Source organism: Podarcis pityusensis, assembly GCF_964106645.2.
Source record: "Podarcis pityusensis genome assembly, chromosome: 14".
In the NCBI taxonomy this organism is placed as follows: Eukaryota; Metazoa; Chordata; class Lepidosauria; order Squamata; family Lacertidae; genus Podarcis; species Podarcis pityusensis.
The window spans coordinates 11,120,531-11,139,532 of record NC_138039.1 but is presented as its reverse complement, the minus strand read 5'-3'; the positions used below and the strand labels follow the sequence as shown (position 1 = coordinate 11,139,532).

Sequence of the window (19,002 nt, the reverse complement as noted above, 5' to 3'; positions counted from 1 at the left end):
CTTCCTCTTTGCATTTTACATGTGGAGAGAGAATACACTTGTTGTGGCCAAAGTTCTTGCGGACCACCTCCCTGCTCCCCATTCCCTTTCTATGGTTAGGGCCACATAGTGTCGATTTACAAAGACTACTTATGTTGATAGCTATGTACATCTACATATATTTGTGCTCCCCTCCCTGTGTATTACAGGATGTCCCACTCAAAAGGAGATGGAGAAACAAATTCCCAATGCAGGAGAAACCAACCTCAGGCCATGCCCACACTTTCTCACAAAAAAAGCTGGTTTCACCTTAATTCAACACCATGGGAATTACAGTCCAGCTCCACGCCTGTTTACCTATTAAAAAATCTGATAGTGTTCAATAAGTTATTCTCAAATGTGCACAAGACCATAACACAAGGTCCCAGGCAGTTTAAAAAAATTCCCCGTAGCTCTGTCAAGTCATACATTTACATTTATGCTAACAATTGAGAATAAGGTGGCACGGCCAAAAAGGATTAAACCCTGCCCTGCAGTCCATCAACTGATGTCACCAGTGATGTCAGCTGATGGTCAGGTGGGCATGGTTTGTGGAGGCCAAATTAGATCTCCTGGAAAGCCGAGAGTGGTAAGCAGGCCAGAGGTTCCTCATCCCTGCTTTAAGCCAAATAAATAAATAATTAAATAAACTGCATACAAATCCTACCCAAAGCCTCCACAAAAAATCTTATTGCTTGTTTCCTACTCCCAGTGTTGAGAGAAAGTCACTCACAAAACCATCCAAGTAAAATACACGTTTAGAAAGTTTAGATTTTTTATGTTCAGATTTCCCAAATGGTAGCAAAATGAAAGCTATTTTTATCAAGTCTTCACTGTTCCCATTTAATATATTTTTAGAAGTAAGATTACGAAAGATCATCCTACCGGAATAGCATTCTGTGGGTGACTGATAAAAGGGGAAAAGGCAGAGGGGAGGAACATCTAAAGAAGGCATGGAAAGCAGGAAAATACATAATAGGCAATACCATGCTATAAAAAAAACCCCAGTTATGTCAGAAGAAATAGAATCCTTACACTCTATCATGTATAGAGCATTATAGTTAAGAGAGTGAACTGTGAGCTGTGCAAGTCTTTCCTTAGCCAGCAAGTCACACTCTCAGCCTCATGTGGCTAGCTCACAAGCTGTCAGAGGATAGAAGCATCCCCCCTTTGAAATATGTACATTTTGCTTTGGCTCAGCTATCAATACTACAGCAAAGCTTCAGTCACAAGACAGAGAATCAATACTGGCCATTGACCAAGGATCAGAAACTAGTCCTGGGGTGGAGGGGATGGGGTAGGGAAATGCCTTACCTGTAGGAAGCTGGAACTGTGATGGAGCTGGTAAAGAAACAGTGGGAACTGTAAGTGTGAACACTTCGGCTGGGGACTGGACAGATGGGGTGTCTTCCGCAGGTGGTGTAAAGTCTATTTCATCATCAAAATTATCTTCAAATTCCTACAGAAGTAACGAGGCCAGAAGAACAAGGAGAAGTTGCCTGATTCAGAAACTTAAACCAGCACAGTATTTATTCCATGTCCCTGATGTGACCCATAATATTGGTTGAAACAATACTTGAGTTATCACACTTAAGTTACCTGCCCTAACAACATTTTCAGCAGCAAAGTAACAGCCCTCATTGTTGTGAAAAGGATCATTAACTCTAGGCTTGCCATACGTCGGGAAAATTCCTGACATGTCCTGGTTTTGGGGTGTATAAAGAGTGTTGGGGGGGGGATTTTGCCAAATTGTCAGGGAATACCCGGATGCATGGCAAAACGATGGGAAAAGCAGTGGAAACAGCTTCAAAACAGCACAACAATTTTGGGGTCTTCCTAAAAAAAGCTCAACAAATTTACTTTTCGAAATATGGCAACCCTAATTAACTCTCGTGGTTGTTTCACAGGTCATGGCCTTTACATATTTTAATTAAAAAGGTGAAGAAGCTGAGAAACATTAAAGCAGTTTTGGGAAAAAGAAATCAAGTTGTAATCAGGTCACAAAGATGTAAAGTACAGTTCAGCATAGCATAAAAATATATTTATACTGAAGTTTATCAGAACGGAGGGCATGTTTACACATTAAGCTGTACATGGGATAACGGCCAAAAATTCTTTGAATCATAAGTTAAGATCTGTTAGTTGCATGGACGTAACACTATAACTACAGAAGAAGCTCACACAACCTATGACCTTGCTGTGAAATTTTAAGGGCAAAGCAAGAAATAACTAGAGCAACATTGTTTTCCTAATACTTTGTAATTGGTCTTGGTCTAGAAAGAGCAACTGCTGGTCTATACTCCAAGGAACCTATTTTTGACCATCTTTCAGCCATGTAAAGCAGCCCACGAGTGAATTATGAGATCATCTTGTTTTACTGAATTGCTGTTTATTGCTGTATTTTGTGCCAATATAATGCACACTATTTAAATAAATAAATGAAAATTGTTAACTGAAAAAGTAATACAACTTGGAAAATATACTTTAAAAGCTTTGGTGAACACTTCGAGCTGAGCCATAAGCAAGCTTCATTCCTCCATGGAAGCAGACACATGGAAAACTGGGAACAAATGACAAATCCATGTGCATTTATAAAACTAAGATCTGAAAATGGAACCAGGATCCAGGCCCAGTGTGATTTTTAATTGTCTCTTAACAGAAGCAACTCTGCTATTGTTTCTCAATCGCTCAATATCTTTTTGCCATTCTTGCTTTTGACTTTCAGGTGTCTCTTGAAGATTTTTTTATGCTGACAAGCACACACAGCTCTTTAAACTTCCGATCAGCCAGGCATTTTAATGATTTTGCGCTGTTTTTAACAGTGTTTTCTGTTTGTGTGTACATATACTGCTGTGTATTTTATAAGATGGCTATATATTGTAGGTAGGTCGATAACAAAAATGGAAGTCCAGAATGAGTCACACTGGGGTGTGTGTTTTTTACATTTTGGATCCTGCCTATGTCTTTCCTAGAAAATCCATGTGAATTTTCTGCTAAGCTTTCCACCTGTATCCCTCCTAAGAGAAAAAACTTACAGATCAGAGTATTTCTTTTGTATTTCTGTGAGTCTATTACAGATTCTCTAGTATAGCTTTCCTCCTACACAGGAAGTGTCAGCTTTCACTGCGGTTTAGCTACTTTAGTGTAGCTGGAAGTGAAGGAGAATACCACAGGGATAGTTTAACATCCAAGGTAAAAAACCCCCAACCCACTAATAAAGAGATTCTTTCAAGCTCAGCATCCAAGCCCTGTTTAGCTAGGTAGCTCTGTAGAACAATATCCTGTTTGTCTCATTCTTTACATTCCAAAACCCCAAAACAATTCATACCTTGAAGTTTCCATCCTCCGGCTATGAATCTAACCTCACTGAATACCTATCTGAAATAGGCATTGTATGAAGATGTCACAAATAGTCTCACAGATATTACAGAGACTATTTTCTTAATTGAATCCCCATGACTCTTGCGCGTTGTTGCTTATTTAAAAAAAAAACAATAACATAACTTCCTCGAAGAGGGGTATTTTTCATCTATTTCAAGGCCAAATTTCCCAGCTTAGAAAGAAAGAACAAGTTACAGTGGTACCTCGAGTTACAAACGCTTCAGGTTACAGTGGTACCTCGGGTTAAGTACTTAGTTTGTTCTGGAGGTCCGTTCTTAACCTGAAACTGTTCTTAACCTGAAGCACCACTTTAGCTAATGGGGCCTCCTGCTGCCACTGCACCGCCAGAGCACGATTTCTGTTCTCATCCTGAAGCAAAGTTCTTAACCTGAGGTAATATTTCTGGGTTAGCAGAGTCTGTAACCTGAAGTGTATGTAACCTGAAGCGTATGTAACCCGAGGTACCACTGTACAAACTCCACTAACCTGGAAGAGTTACCTGGAGTTGAGAACTTTGCCCCAGGATGAGAATGGAAATTGTGTGCCGGCGGCGCAGCAGCAGCAAGAGGTCCCATTAGCAAAGGAACGCCTCTAGCTAAGAACAGTTTCAGGTTAAGAACGGACCTCCGGAACGAAGTAAGTTCTTAACTGGAGGTCCCACTGTACTTAGACATTTGGAGTGGCTTCTGTGGCCGTTTGTTACTGTCAGTTTGGCTCAGCATGGGCTGGCAAGACCCTTGCCTTAAAAAAGTTTCCCCATTTACTTGATTGCTCCAAAGCAGGCAGAAAAGCCCATCCCCTGCATGTTCATACTTAAGTGCTCTGAAAATATGTTAAGTGCAAGAAGGCAAGTCATCAAACAGAATAAGTTACTCAGGAAGCAGTCCCAACTGCACAGCAACAGTAGGTCATCTAAGCAGACTTGAGAGCTACTTGTGACACCTCAAACTCCATTGATTTTGACTGACCACAGTAATGTTTGGCATTGCACAGTACAATTATATACGTGTGTTATCAGATTCCAGTACTAAAGGGATACAAATAATTATCTCCTGTACTCACCTTGAAGTTTATCTCTTGATCTTTACAACAGGATACACAGTTCACAAGCAGAAGTACCAAGCCTAAAAGGCTGCAGGCAGAAATAATCACCAACGCGAAGGGAACTTCAGTCACTGCTGCTTCCCCTAGAAAACAAAGGGCTGAAATAAGCATGGTGTCATATATTGGAACACAAACATGCTAACTATAGAAGAGAAATTTCAGAACAGTTATACAGTTCTGCAGTAAGGCCGATAACATTTGTGATGTACGAGTTATATTTTTCTGGTTTTATGGATATTGATTTTATGGAAATTTCTAGACTTAGGGGCTCCAAAAATAGGTATTCTCTCTCTCTTTGCCTTTACCTTTTCACAAAACTATCATGCATTCTCAGGATTTTAAACACTGTTGAAACATCTATCATTTAGAAAGCTTGAACTTAAGAAATAAAATAAAAGCCAAATACTTCGCCATGGCACTTTGATAGTCTCAAGTAAACTATGCTGATTTCATTGGAATGTGCTGGTTCTGCAATACTGGCAGTGTATTTTAACACGTTTCACCTTCAGCTATCATATAGGGTTACCCAGTTGTCAACAAGTCAAAATTAAATAGAAAAGCATACAAGGCCCTGTATTGGCAAAACAAGTCTGCCATGTATTAAGATAGCATTACATAAGAGATAACATGCACATACAATCCACAGCCATACGAGTTGTCATTGAATGTAGACATCAAATATGCTGAATTCCTTACTTGCTGGGTATAAATACATGTTAAACACATTCACTCACATCTTTTCCTCTCGTGGAGGAAGCTAACCTGGTATTAAAGCTCTTATTGATTAATTGATGAAGGTAGTGCAATTAAAGCTTGAAGCCCTCCTGTATCAAATAAAGTTCAGAATGTACATACAAAGGTAAAAGATTACCATTGCTCTTCAGCCAAGAAAGGGTCCCACAGTGGCTGACAAATCTCAGTAACAAGACGGTCCCTGCCCTCAGGTTCACAATCTAAAAGCCAAGGCACTAACACTTAATTAACCAATACTTAGTTAAGATACTTCAACAAGCTGGAAAGGCAACCACCAAGTCTTCATTTCAAATTATAAAATGAGTCTGAACTTGTTTTATCACATTTGACATGGGAACCAATAGCAAGTATTGGTTCCCATGTAGGAATAACTTTCTTCATGGAATGGTATACATATATCAGAAACATTTTTTGATGAAAGACACTCTGGAATAAAGTATTTCTGCCTTTACTTGCATTTATCCTAACACTTCAACTTATTCTTAGAAAGATCCTGCAACTGCTCTAAATTTCAAGTTGCAGCAAAGTCTGAGCAACTAGTTTTTTGAGGAAGTTGGTACATATTTCTGCAGCTTTTAGTGGAAGGGGGAGAGACAACTAGAACAGAACATTGTTTTAACACAAGATCAGTTCAGCTATGAGAAGAGTCACATTAACTTACAATCAGCATTTTTCAAAGACAAAGCCCCCGAGATTTTGTAAAATATGGGAAGTGAGATGACAGACTTGCCATTCTAAAGCAACCAGCCAACCCTAAAAGATCAAAGAGTACATCTATCTTTAAACCTCATTTCACTTGAAGACATCCTTGCCTGCAGAAACTACGTGGAAACATGCTTACACAAGTATGTATCATATTTTACTAGAAAGCCATCCTGAAGAACGGACAGGTTATGAATATAAAGCAACATGTGCATGAACATGTCTAAACCTGCATATGTAAGACGCTAACAGAGAAGGTACTAAGAAAACAGAGGCAGGTGTCCACAAAGGCCAAGAGAATATTGACACCACACAGAAAAATGCCAATGACTCTTAAAGAGATGTGCATCAAAAACCAAGCTCCTGAAAGTATTGTTGAAGAACTTGTGATACATTCCACAATGCAGGGATAAGGAACTTGTGAACCACTAGAAGTTGTTAGACCCTAAATACCATCAGCTGTAGGTAGTGTGGTGAATAGCCAAGGATGATGGGAGTCCTTCATTCCTGTCTTAGTGTATTCAGCAACAGGATCTCATATTTTCAAATATTTCAACGCACTCTTTCAACACACTTTGGTACCTCCTATAGCAAAAGTTGTTCAACTGTCATCTAGTGGACCCTGGAGTTACATTACTTTCGGGTAATGTAACTTTCGGGTTGCAAATGTGGCAAACCCGGAAGAGTATAGTTCCGGGTTTCGCAGCACGTACATGTGCAGAAGCGCGTGCACAGAAGTGGCGCCTCATGTTGCGGACTTTTCGGGGTACGTAAGGACCCCTGGAACGAATTAAGTTCATATCCGGAGGGTCCACTGTGTATTAAGCAATAAAACGAATCTACTCAGGACAAAAAGTAGAGCAGTTACCAAAATATTTGCATTCACACAAACCCCCAGAGACCCTGAAGATGCACGCTATCTTTCCATACAGGAAAGGCTATTCAGTGCTGGAAGATGTGGAAGGATGTGGAAAGCTCTCGTGGAGTAAGAAAGATAACTGCAGGGATGAACAGACTAGATTCTCTCACCAGTCCATGAACAAAGTTGCCACCCTAGCAAGTATGTCCCAGTATCTTCAAAAATAACATCATCTACTGCAAATAGAGCTGAGTACATGCTAATTTGTTTTTACAGTCTGAACTCCAACTGCTTGATTCACCTAAAACACACAAGAAGTAGGTTTAACCTAACAAACAGGCTTGTCAACAAAGTCAGGTGGCTCAGCAGTATCAGTTACCTCTTTGACCATGGTCAAATATTCTCTCAAATATCGTTGCACATTACATCAGGGTTGCTCTGATGAGAAGCTAAACTGCAACACCTATCAGCTAAAAGGCACAACTTCTATAAGCAATATAGCTCTATAACTCAATTAGTAAAGTAATATCAAAATTACTTAATGAGTTTCACAGTTGACTAGTTTTGAGCTTCACAGTCCCAAGCTGTCTGGGAACAGGATATTTCAAGAACTGTCAACTCTTGTGTAAACCTGCCCAGTTACTAAGATCAAAGGTCCAACCAAGTTACTGCCCCTTTTGAGAGGTGACGGGTGGCTACCTGGGATAGGACCTTCTCAGGGGTGGTCCCTCAGCTATTCACTACCAGTTCCCCTGAAGTTCTTTAGGCCAAAAGAACGTCTTGTTTTCCTGGGCTTTGAAGGGTTTTTAGAATGACATTTTGTTGCTTTCAGTAAGGCTACTATGCTAATAAACCAACACAGCTTCCTACAACTCTTGGGTGGCATCAGCCTCATGTGAATAAGCATCCACTTGCATGAGTCTTCTTCATTCTCTTCTCATCCCTTCTCCAATCCCCCACAAAAGATTTTGGGTGTGCAGAGCAGGGCAGACACCACTGGATATCTCCCTTTGATGTTTAATATCTAACTGGAAATAAATATTTCTGGAAAACATGAGGCACCTAGGTAACACAGAGTACCATGGGCATCTCACCATCACCCCCTAGTCTCAGTGTCTTCTTCATTAGACATTAAAATTAGGTCTATATACCGTATTTTTCGTTCTATAGGACGCACCGGCCCATAGGACGCACCTCGTTTTTTTGGGGGGGGAAATGAATAAAAAAAATTATTCCCCCCCCGCGGCTGCCGCCCCAAGCCTCGCGTGCTTCGGGCTGCAGGCTACCGCCCCAAGCCTCGCGCGCTCGGCGGGACCTCCTGCCGGGCGCGCAAGGCTTGCAGACACTCGCCCGAAGCACGGGGAGCCCTCCGGAGGGCTCCCCGTGCTTCGGGCGACAGGCTGCAGCCCCAAGCCTTGCGCGCTCGGCGGGACCTCCTGCCGGGCGCGCAAGGCTTGCAGACACTCGCCCGAAGCACGGGGAGCCCTCCGGAGGGCTCCCCGTGCTTCGGGCGACAGGCTGCCGCCCCAAGCCTTGCGCGCTCGGCGGGACCTCCTGCCGGGCGCGCAAGGCTTGCAGACACTCGCCCGAAGCACGGGGAGCCCTCCGGAGGGCTCCCCGTGCTTCGGGCGACAGGCTGCAGCCCCAAGCCTTGCGCGCTCAGTGGGACCTCCTGCCGGGCGCGCAAGGCTTGCAGACACTCGCCCGAAGCACGGGGAGCCCTCCGGAGGGCTCCCCGTGCTTCGGGCGACAGGCTGCTGCCCCAAGCCTCGCGCGCTCGGCGGGACCTCCTGCCGGGCGCGCAAGGCTTGCGGACACTCGCCCGAAGCACGGGGAGCCCTCCGGAGGGCTCCCCGTGCTTCGGGCGACAGGCTGCTGCCCCAAGCCTCGCGCGCTCGGCGGGACCTCCTGCCGGGCGCGCAAGGCTTGCGGACACTCGCCGGGGCTGCAGGCTGCTGCCTGCAAGCCTTGTGAGCCCGCGGGAACTCCCACCGGGCTTGCAAGGCTTGCGGATAGCTTCCTGAAGCCTGGAGAGCGAGAGGGGTCGGTGCGCACCGATGCCTTTCGCTCTCCAGGCTTCAGCGAAAGCCTGCATTCGCTCTATAGGACGCACACACATTTCCCCTTCATTTTTGGAGGGGAAAAAGTGCGTCCTATGGAGCGAAAAATACGGTATTTCTATTGAAAATCTGTGATGTATTTCTTCCCCATCATTGGCAATGACTGGAACACATTAAATAGTTATAATAAAAAATAAAAAAGGGAAGATAATTAAAGGCAACAGTTCCAAAATAAGCAAGGCATTATAATTTTCTTAAGTCAGTAAGATAGACTTCAGGATAATTTTGAGTTAATGAGGGCAGACATGAATATGAAGTTTTAATTTAAATCTAAGGAGTTGTATCCAGCTAACATTTACTCTCAGTAGAACCACTGAAGTTACTACATCCAAATTAGTAATAATGCACATTAATTTCAATTAGTGCCACTTAGAGTAGATGTTGGATAGAACCCAGGGTCTGTATTTTAACACAAGAGGCTTGTCAACAGGCACTTGTCAACAGAAAAGGAAGTGAAGAGGCACCAGGATCTTTGCTAAACTGTGCATGTTTTCTCTCACACGCCATCATCATGTCACAGTAGTCAAACATTTCTATACATAGGCAAGCAGGAATAAAAACTGAATGTGGGCTACTGACATTTCTGGATTTACTTGCAAGTGTAGATTACAACCAAATCTACTAATTTGCTTACTAATATAAATTCATTAGAAAATGGTTCTATAATGAGGAGTTACATGCACTAGTAGAGTATTATACCAGACAACATAGAAGAGTGTAGCACAGTCCAGGTACACAGAGGTTGCCAGCTCAATGTGACAGAGCAATCCTATGAATGTTTAGTCAGAAGTAAGCCACACGCTCACTGAAGTTTACGCCATCATAAATGTGTTTATGATTGCAGCCTGAGTCAACCATTTTACTGGATTTAGTAAACCAATTACATCACACAGCTGGGTCTAAAACAACCTTGTCAGAAACCTGCTGTGAAGCTAATGCAAAGCACAGACTAATTCAATCTATTTTGGCAATTAGGCCAACTCTTTGGCTGAATGTAGATATCACACCAGGCCACTGCTTCTGTTACACATAATTTAGAACCCCAACCATGGATTGAGTGTCCAAACATACAACAAGAAAATTATGGTTCCAATCTGTCATGTCCACTTTATCCTCCATCATCTGAGCAGGACTCAGGTTTCTAAATTCATTCCCACCTGAACGGCACTGCAGCCTCCAAAAGCAGGCAGTAACTCTTATTTTGTCACATCAAGCAATGATTAACATACAACAGTTAGTTATCTGAACTTGAGTTCAAGAGCTTCTGCATCGGCACTAACTTCAGCTTCCAAATGACTATCCAGCTGGCAATGTCTATAAAGAAGCAAATTCAAAGCAGCACATGCAGGAACTTTCACTTGAAATAGTGCCATGCTTTGGATACAACCAAGTCACTTTATTATTATATACATAGCTAATATAAACACTGTAATATCTTCAGGGGTAGTTAAGAATTTAGATAACAAAAGTACCATATTTTTCTGTCTATAGGACGCCCCCATGTATTAAGACACTCCCTATTTTTGGGGACTCAGATTTAAGAAAATTGGGGGAAATGGCCCAGAGTATAAGATGTCCCCTAATTTTTGACATTATTTTTTAGGAAAAAACCCTAGTCTTATACACGAAAAAAAAAATATTTTAAAATCTTTAACCACAAGCAGCCACAACAGCAGCTATGAAAGCCACAGAAGAGTTGCAGCTCATTTTCACTTCTGTTTTCCTGGTTCCTGTGAACAGAACATGAGGATCAGAAGAAGCAGGTCAATCCCACCCCCACTCCATATACTGAACCTTTAAAAATGTATCAGCAACAGCACAATCAAGGACAGAATGGGGCAGGGAGCAATACAGGTAAGAAGCAGAAATCTGACCTGCGACATAGCTAGAAAAATGCAGAGCTATAAAGCTAGAGAAATGCAGAGCTGTAACATAGCAGGCAAGCCTTCACTATTGTAACTTGCAAAAATGTAAGTTACCAGGCAAAAGGAATGGCCTGCACCTCCCACAGGTCCTACAAAACAACCCATATATCCCTCTCTCATCTTGACTTTCCCCCTTTAAATTCTATACAAATCCAGATACTAACTCATGCAACTTAAAAGATTTATGCAAAATGGTATATAACTTGCTCCTAGTTTTGTGGCACAGAGTATACCCAGCCTTGACTACAATGAACACTAGACCAACTTAAAAGCCCTTGAAAATGGTCACAAGGATTTGGGGAGCTGCTAGCCCCTGCCAGAACTGCTTGCCTTGCTGAACAGACTGCTTGGCAGAGAATAGAAAAGCAATTTGCCAAGCCAGACACCCCCATTAAGGTGTTAATTTGATTTGTAACATGCCCTATCACCCAGGCTTGGAGTTAATTTCTTTTTTAAGCATCCACAAAACTACCGTACATTTATTGAAACATGACTCTTATGCTACCCTATTCCCAGTTTATAGAACATGCTCAGAGTTTCCCTGCATTATCAGGTTGATGCAGAGCTGGTAAACCAAAGACATATTCTGCATTAACAGCAAGGTAACAATGCATCTTTTACACCTACAGATAAAAATACCTTCACACTGTTCAGAAAGAACAAAATGAACTCTTTAAATACAGAAGTGGGAATATTACTGCCTAGAAAAGTAAAGGTTACTTCAATTTCCACAATAAGTTTTCAGCATGGCCGTTTGGTAAAGCAGAACATCTGGAGAGATGTGTACACGGAAACATACTGGGAAATTATAGCCAACCATGACTCCCTAGCACATTGCCACCCTTGTTTATAAATGCATATGGTTCTCTTAACATTGCAATAATCACCAAGCAATGCACAGCGGTTCTTGACAGTAGCAGAAATAAAGCAACTCCACTGCAGCAGTACATTTTACACATTTGACTTTGTGCAACGGAAAATAAATTTATTGTTGGTTTGGAGGCCGGAGAAGGGGCTTCAAATCCGTTTTCACCTATGCTGCTGAGCGAAATGTCAAATCCTTTGTAAACTAAAAAGACCTGCATAGATGACAGAATGTGGGGGATTTTCAAAATTATACTTTGTATGTGAACTTTATCAGCAAACGGAAAATTAAGTGATTATGTTAGTGCCACAGATTAGGGTTGGGAACCTTAAATGCTCACCAGCCTAACTGTTTGTAACTGATCATATATGAACCTGTGAGAAAAGTTGGGGGGCACTTTCATACAAGTTCTTATAAGGAGAGAGGGGGAGTCAGACTGGACCCCGACCAAAGGTCTGGCAGAACAGCTCCATCTTGCAGATCCTGCAGAAAGATGTCAGATCCTGCAGGACCCTGGTGTCTTGTAGCAGAGCATTCCACCATGTCAGGGCCACGGCCGAAAAGGCCTTGGCTCTGGTCGAGGCCTGTCTAATCTCCTTGAGGCTCGGGACCTCCAAGATGTTATTATTTGCAGACCATAAGGTCCTCCGTGGGGCATACCAGGAGAGGCGGTCCCGTAGGTATAATAAAATATTTTGGTTGTTTACTGAGTGGGGAGCAATTAATGCCCCAACCACCAGATAGCTCTAATATTTACCCCAGCAGCTATATAGACTCAGTCCAGAAGCAGCAGAAACATGTCTTCTGCTCATATGCTCCCCCTTCCCTTATTTCATGTACTATGGAAGGAGACTCAAATCTCCTCACTTTGAATTTACCACAATTCCCCAGGATGTCCAAATGCAGGAAATGGTAGATTGTGTACACTGTAAACTTTTCACCACAGTGTGAGACTAAGCCAGGATCTGAAACTAAGGACTGATTCTGACTTGTTTCACTAAGCATAGTTTAAGTCACTGTTACCCAGGGTTTTGACATCTCAGAAAATGGTGACTAGTTCAAAAGCAGCACACAAAAGACAAGGAGGTGCAAGTGCGTTGGTCCAAGGCTCACATAGGCTTGCCTAAGTTGAAGGAAATCGTGATTTCTTAGAACTGGGCTGCAATGTTACCAATATTACTTGCTCAGTGACAGTCACAGAAAAACTTGAGCTGTGGATACACCTAATTTTAAAGCTGTACATGAACTATAGACAGACACCACTACCTTTAAGATGAACTAAGGGTGCCCTCCTAATTAATCAACACCTGTATGTCATGACTGAACATGTGGGACCCTCAGTAGCTATGTAACAAATGTGGAAGTTCCTTTCTAATTCAAGTGTGAATATTTTCCAGCAACACTGCAAGACAGGGTTAGGGAATCCAGCAGCCCTCCAGATGCTGGGACCACAACTCCTAGCAGCACCATCCAGCATGGCCATTGGTTAGGTTTGATGAGAGGTGTTGTCCAGCAGGACTTAAGAGGGCCGGAGGCTCCCGACCCCTGATATAAGACTTACCCTGCTTGGTCTGGCTTTTAACAGCCACAACCAAGTCATTTTAACGAGGTTTTAATATTTCATATTGTAAATAGAATACTTTAATGCCTTCATGCTTTTGGTTTTAAAGCTTATTGTTGGAATGGGGAAATATAATTCAAATTGGCAGAAGTCTTCAAAAAGAAAACATGAGAGACAATTCTGAGCCATTAAGTCTATGCTGTAGCATGAGGTATATGTACACAGGAGAAAAATACTACGCTTAAAGGATGCAGTCCAATAGAAGTGGCAGAGAAGATATGCAAAAGAACTGCAGCAGCAGAGGAACAAAAGATTATACTAACAGTAAGCAGGAAAGGACTCTGCAACGTACAATGTGTGCCAGGCCCAAAATTAAAGTCACAGTATGGAAAGAACACTGCATGCCTCTCAAACTCAGCAGGTTACAGCAGTTATGTATGACTAAAATCTGGGAAGAAGCCATCCAAATCATCAAGGCCCGTAACACAGAGATTAGGGATAACTTTTATTTTAGCATGACATAAATGTGATGTTTGAGAGACCATGAACACATGATCAGCACACATGATGCTGTTCCTTAGACAACAGAGCAACTCTGAGTGCATAAGTGAGTTCAGCTGAGAAAGTAATACCTGGGAAAGAAATAATGATGATTACTGCTTCTGGACATATATTCCCTTTCTTACAAAACACAGCATCCTACCAGCTGAAGTTTACATTACTTTGTGTCCAGCCACACCACATTCCCATTTTGTAAGGCAGTAGCTGCCAAAGTAGTGTTCTCCAGGTATTGTTGACCATTCTGGCTGGGGCTTGATGGGAGCTGGGGCCCAACAACACTGGGAGAGCACCATGTTAGCTACCTGCACTGTAAAAGAAGCCTGTGCACAGCTATTCCATTGATTCTTCATCTATGTAATCATATACTTCAGTGACAGAGCACAAGCTTTGCATGTGAAGCTGTTGGTTAGAGCATGTTCTGATAATTCCAAGGTTACAGGTTCGATTCCCGTATGGGACAGCTGCATATTCCTGCATTGCAGGGATGATCCAACTCTACAATTCTTTTTTCAACTCTACAATTCTATGATTCTATGAGTTCCAGGTTAGATTCCCGACACCTCAAGGTAGGACAGGTAAAGAATCCTATGTGAACCCCTGGAGATCCACACCAACCAATGAACAATATAGAGCTAGGTGGGCAAACGTCTGACTATAAACAGTACAACTTTTTTCACTCTTAGCACTTCCATGATGAGATTCAAACCTGCCTAGAAGTCTTACATTTGATCTGAAGGCTCTGCCTCCTAATTTGATCTGAAGGCTCTGCCTCCTAATTCAGATGTTTGCTGTGCTTTTTCGGTAAAGCATTCTGCGCAAGCTTAGTGGCAGTACTGCTACTTCACCTATTCCTTCCTTGTATTTACACAGTTCTTCACAGCAATTCTACCACCTGTGCTCTCCATAACCACACCATCCTGGGAACACTCTCAGGATCATTGCCCCTTAATAAAACATGGGGGAGTCCCATGCCCAACACATTTTTTTAAGAAGTATTTCCTACAGTGCAGACACCCTCCCCACCACCTTTTGGTTTTAACACAGCTCTTCTTATTTCTATTCCACATTACAGAATATATATGCACACACAGAAGGCTCAAAGGTGATTTTCTGTGTCATGTGAAAGTGCCCTTTGACCACCTGGTAGCAGAATGGACTTTCCCTAGCATTTGGAATTGAGAATGTAGTTCACTTCAGTGACTGCAGGCACTATTTCTAGCAGACCAGATAAAAAGGAGAACAAGGCTTCTCTGCCTGTAATAGTGGCATACCAGAGGGAAGTTCAAGAGGTACAACTTCACATACAACAAGCTAAACCAGCTGAGGAAACTGCCAAACAGAAGTAAGAGAAACTATACCTGCTGAAAATCCCTCAATTAAATATCTATTAAAGGGTCTGGGGCATTGTTCTCCCTCGCATCTGATCACCATAGCCCCGAACCAGGAGAGAGGCAATTCTTACAGCTTAAATTACTCAAGTGTGACACAGTTAGCATTTGTAAACCAGCAGCTCAGTTCAATGCATATATACTTGGAAGCAAGGCCCACTGTGTTAAATAAGGCTTACTCCCACTTCCCAATTATGTCTGCATAGAATTGTAGCTTTATCGTAGGCAGTGGTGGTTGGTGTCATTGGGGCCAGTAGGAGTGAAGGCAGGGAGCCTGAATAGTAGGTGGGACTAAAACCCGTGACAGGCAGAGCCAACTAATGCTACTTTTGTCCCCCACCTCTTTTCTGAGTTCTACAAGGGAACACTGAAACTAAGGAGGATGACGTTTTCAGTAAAGGCCCCTCTGTGTAAGTAAGAAGGCAGGCAGGTAGGGGCTGGCTGACAGTAAACTGGGGTTGGTGAGGCAGTGCCCAATTTTCCCTAAAAGACTAGTGTCCACAGAGTTAAGGGGAAATTTGTTAGAAGGAAATTATACTTTAAAACTGAAATACATTTCTCAGGCAACAAACAAGTAGCAGCTCAGCTTTGTCAGTTTCAAGGTAACTGCACTTCCTGTTTCCTTGTGGACACAAGAGGCTCCAAGTGAAAGCTACCGCCCTGCCACCGAGCTTCATGCTTCCCTTCTCTCTTGCCTACACACAAACCCCTGAAACACATCTGGGTGCTGCTAATCTCAAACTGATAGATACCCCTCCTGTCTAGCAGAGTGAATAGCTGCTGTTGACCTGTGGTCACATATTTTACACCAATAAAATGTTTCGTGCCTGTGTTGCATTCTTTCTCCATAATCTTCATTCCAAAAACCTCGATGTAAGCGTGGAATGACTTTTGCTGGAAGCAACAACAACAAAAAAAGATCCAATAGCTTGGGGAAAACTGTAGGGGAAATGCCATACATACTTGCAGAAATGTATATTTAATTTCAACTGTGTTTCAGACCAAGTATAATGTCCAAGATATACAGCTATAGACATGACAGAAGATTACTCTGTCAAAAGGGCAAAACAGATCCAACTGCCTTACTTATCTGTAAAGCAGTTCTTCCCCTTGGAGAGACTGACATTTGAAACACCTCTGGAAATTATTTCTTTACAATGTGTAATTTCACTGAAGAAGATCTATCCATGAGATGTGGCAATGGCCAGTGGCTGCTCCGGAGGATAGTTTTAAAATGGCTTTTGAAAGATTAGATAAATCCATGAAGGATAGGTCTATCAGCAGGTTCAGAGGTAATATGGCACTAAATGACGGTTGCAGGGAACAAACAGTGAGGGAGGGATTGTGTCTTTATGCCCACCTTGTGGGCTTTATTTGAAGGATTAAAAGGACCCTTGGTCTGAGCCATTATAGCTCATCTTCAACTACGCTATTAGACACATTATGTATACAGCCAGAACGAGCACAGGGAAATTTTGCCCAACGAAAGAGAAATCTTTATGTATATGAAAAAGGAAATTGATCCTGGTCATCTATGAATACTGGCGGTCACATATATGGGAATTTCTTACATACATGATGGGCAAAAAGCCTTATTGCACCTGTAAAAGATTTATTGCAGCAGTTTTCATGAACTTTCACTCCAGAGGCATGGTTGTCTGTTATTTATATACCAAACACAAGGGTACAAGAGAAAATGTAAATGAGGCCATACAACCATAAAATGCAAGAGGCATATTAGGTCTGTGAAACTTCTACACAAGATCTAAGTTTGCATATGAAATAAGAACTGTGGTCATTCTTAACAGTAACAGCTGACAACAAAGCCTTCCTTTTACCTCATTTTTTCTTTATGCCTGTGTGCAATTGCAATTGTGAGAGATACGGAAGTGTGTACAGAGACAGAGACATAGCATTTCCAACATTCTTCTCTCCCCCTCTGTTTCCCTATTGCGAAGCAGGGACTTATGCACATCATCTATGTATAAACGATGATACTGAGGTATAATAATAATGTTAAATGGTACAATATCATGAGGTATAAACATTAATAAATAATGACATACACAGTGCCATTATAAGTGTTAGACTAGGCCTGAGAAGACACAAGTTTCCATTCAGTCACAACAGTCACTGCCAGTGCTACCAAGGCAAGATTGGGGGCAGAAGTGAGAAGGGCCCCCCAACGCAAGAGGGGTAGGCTACCTTATCCTGAAATGACTGAAGTAATGCAATACCATCTAAAGAGGGACACACACCCCTTCCCAATAGGGCCATCAGCTCCAGAGTTTAAAACTGCCTAACTGTGTCAGGTAACCTTGGACCAGCCTCGCCTATCTCTGTTAAGAGAAAATTAAAGAGGAAAGAGAAGACCAGCATGTCGGCTGCCCTGAGCTCCTTAATGGCAGGAGAAAGAGGATAAATATATAAAACACACACACAGCTACAAGGCCTCCAGGCCACCAAAAAGGAAAGAAAAATCTGCTACTAACAATTAGCATTTAAAGTGCCACCAGGCACCCCACCCCATCACATCCACAATCACCTGGGTTTCATCTTATGATGTATCAGTTTTAACACAGAGAGAACTGGAGCCAGATTCAGTTGGACTTAAAGGCTGGCTTAGCCCCAGTGTTTTCAGTGGGGCAGCAGCTTAACAGCTGAATCCTCACTGATGTCAGTGGGTCTACCCTAAAACAGAGTGAGGTTGGGGGGCAGCCCAGAGGCTGCCTCCCTGTCTCCCCACGCCCTTACCTTTCCTATGTTCCTTCGTGCCTTTAGCAGCTCAAGCCCCACGGACAGCAATTGGCCTACTTTAAATATGGGGGGCGTCTGGGCCCAACCGTAAAGGTTGCCCCCGCTGAACTGAAGGCTTTAAGTAACGTCAGTTGGTCTTCCCCAAACATGGGCCCAACCCAGAGGGGTCGCCTGCCTCCCTTCCTCTGCTTCTCTCCTGGCCTGCCACTGAGTTCCATAGGTCTGCACCTTGAACAGGATCCGACCCCCTCGCCCGCTTCCCGGGTCTCTCTCTCACCTGCTTGCGGAAGAGGAGCCGCCTCGCCGCCTCCCAGCAACGCCGACAGGAAGCAGCAGAAGAAGAGTCCGAGCCAGGGGGGCAGAGGCCGGCCCAGCCGCCCGCTGGCCCCCCGGAACCGCCGCCGGCGCCTGCCCCGCATCGCGCCCTCAGCGCCGCCCGCCGCCAGGCCTGCCGGCGCCCTCCGCGTCTCCCCTCAGCCCTCGCGGCAAGGCCGTCCCCGGCATCGGTTCCCGCCGAAACAGCGATAAAGAAGCGGAAGCAGGAGCAGGAGGGGGGGGAATGTTCCCGCTCGCCTCACGCAGCCCAGCCGTCCGCACCGGCGACAGCAGCGGCGACAGCGCCTCTCGCCGCCGCCATCTTCCGGGCTACCTGAGAGGACGGGGCGGGGCGCCGGAGGAGATTGGCACGCCTCTGCGCCAACCGGCGCCAGGTCCGCTCTAGAGGAGGAGGCGGCGATGACGGGGTCGACTCGAGCCGGCTCGATGGGCTCGGCCAATCGGATTCGCAGTAGTCAAAGGGCGGGCTTGTTCCGGAATTGGCAGGCGGAGCGACCAATGAAGCCTCTCCTTTACATTTATCTAAAAAAAAAAAATATCGGCGAAGGTGTGCTGCATCGTGTGTTATATGCCGAGGACGTTAGTTCCGTGATTGGCAGCCAGTTCCGCCAATCGTGGCGACTGCAGGGATGGGGTGGGTCTTGAGAGAGGAGACGGAGCTGCCACAGCGAT

General features: G+C 43.6%; 1 protein-coding gene across 1 annotated transcript in view; it reads right to left on the bottom strand.

Moving 5' to 3' along the window:
* Positions 1 to 18,663, bottom strand: part of LMTK2 (lemur tyrosine kinase 2) — a 42,595-nt gene extending 23,932 nt beyond the window's left edge. The window contains exons 1-3 of the mRNA XM_080980934.1: positions 18,272 to 18,663; positions 4,462 to 4,586; positions 1,333 to 1,477 (exon numbers count right to left, since the gene is read on the bottom strand). Of these exons, the coding sequence (XP_080837060.1) occupies positions 1,333 to 1,477; positions 4,462 to 4,586; positions 18,272 to 18,413 (412 nt within the window). The 5' untranslated portion in view covers positions 18,414 to 18,663. The remainder of the gene's footprint in view (positions 1 to 1,332; positions 1,478 to 4,461; positions 4,587 to 18,271) is intronic.
* Positions 18,664 to 19,002: the final 339 nt, after the last annotated feature.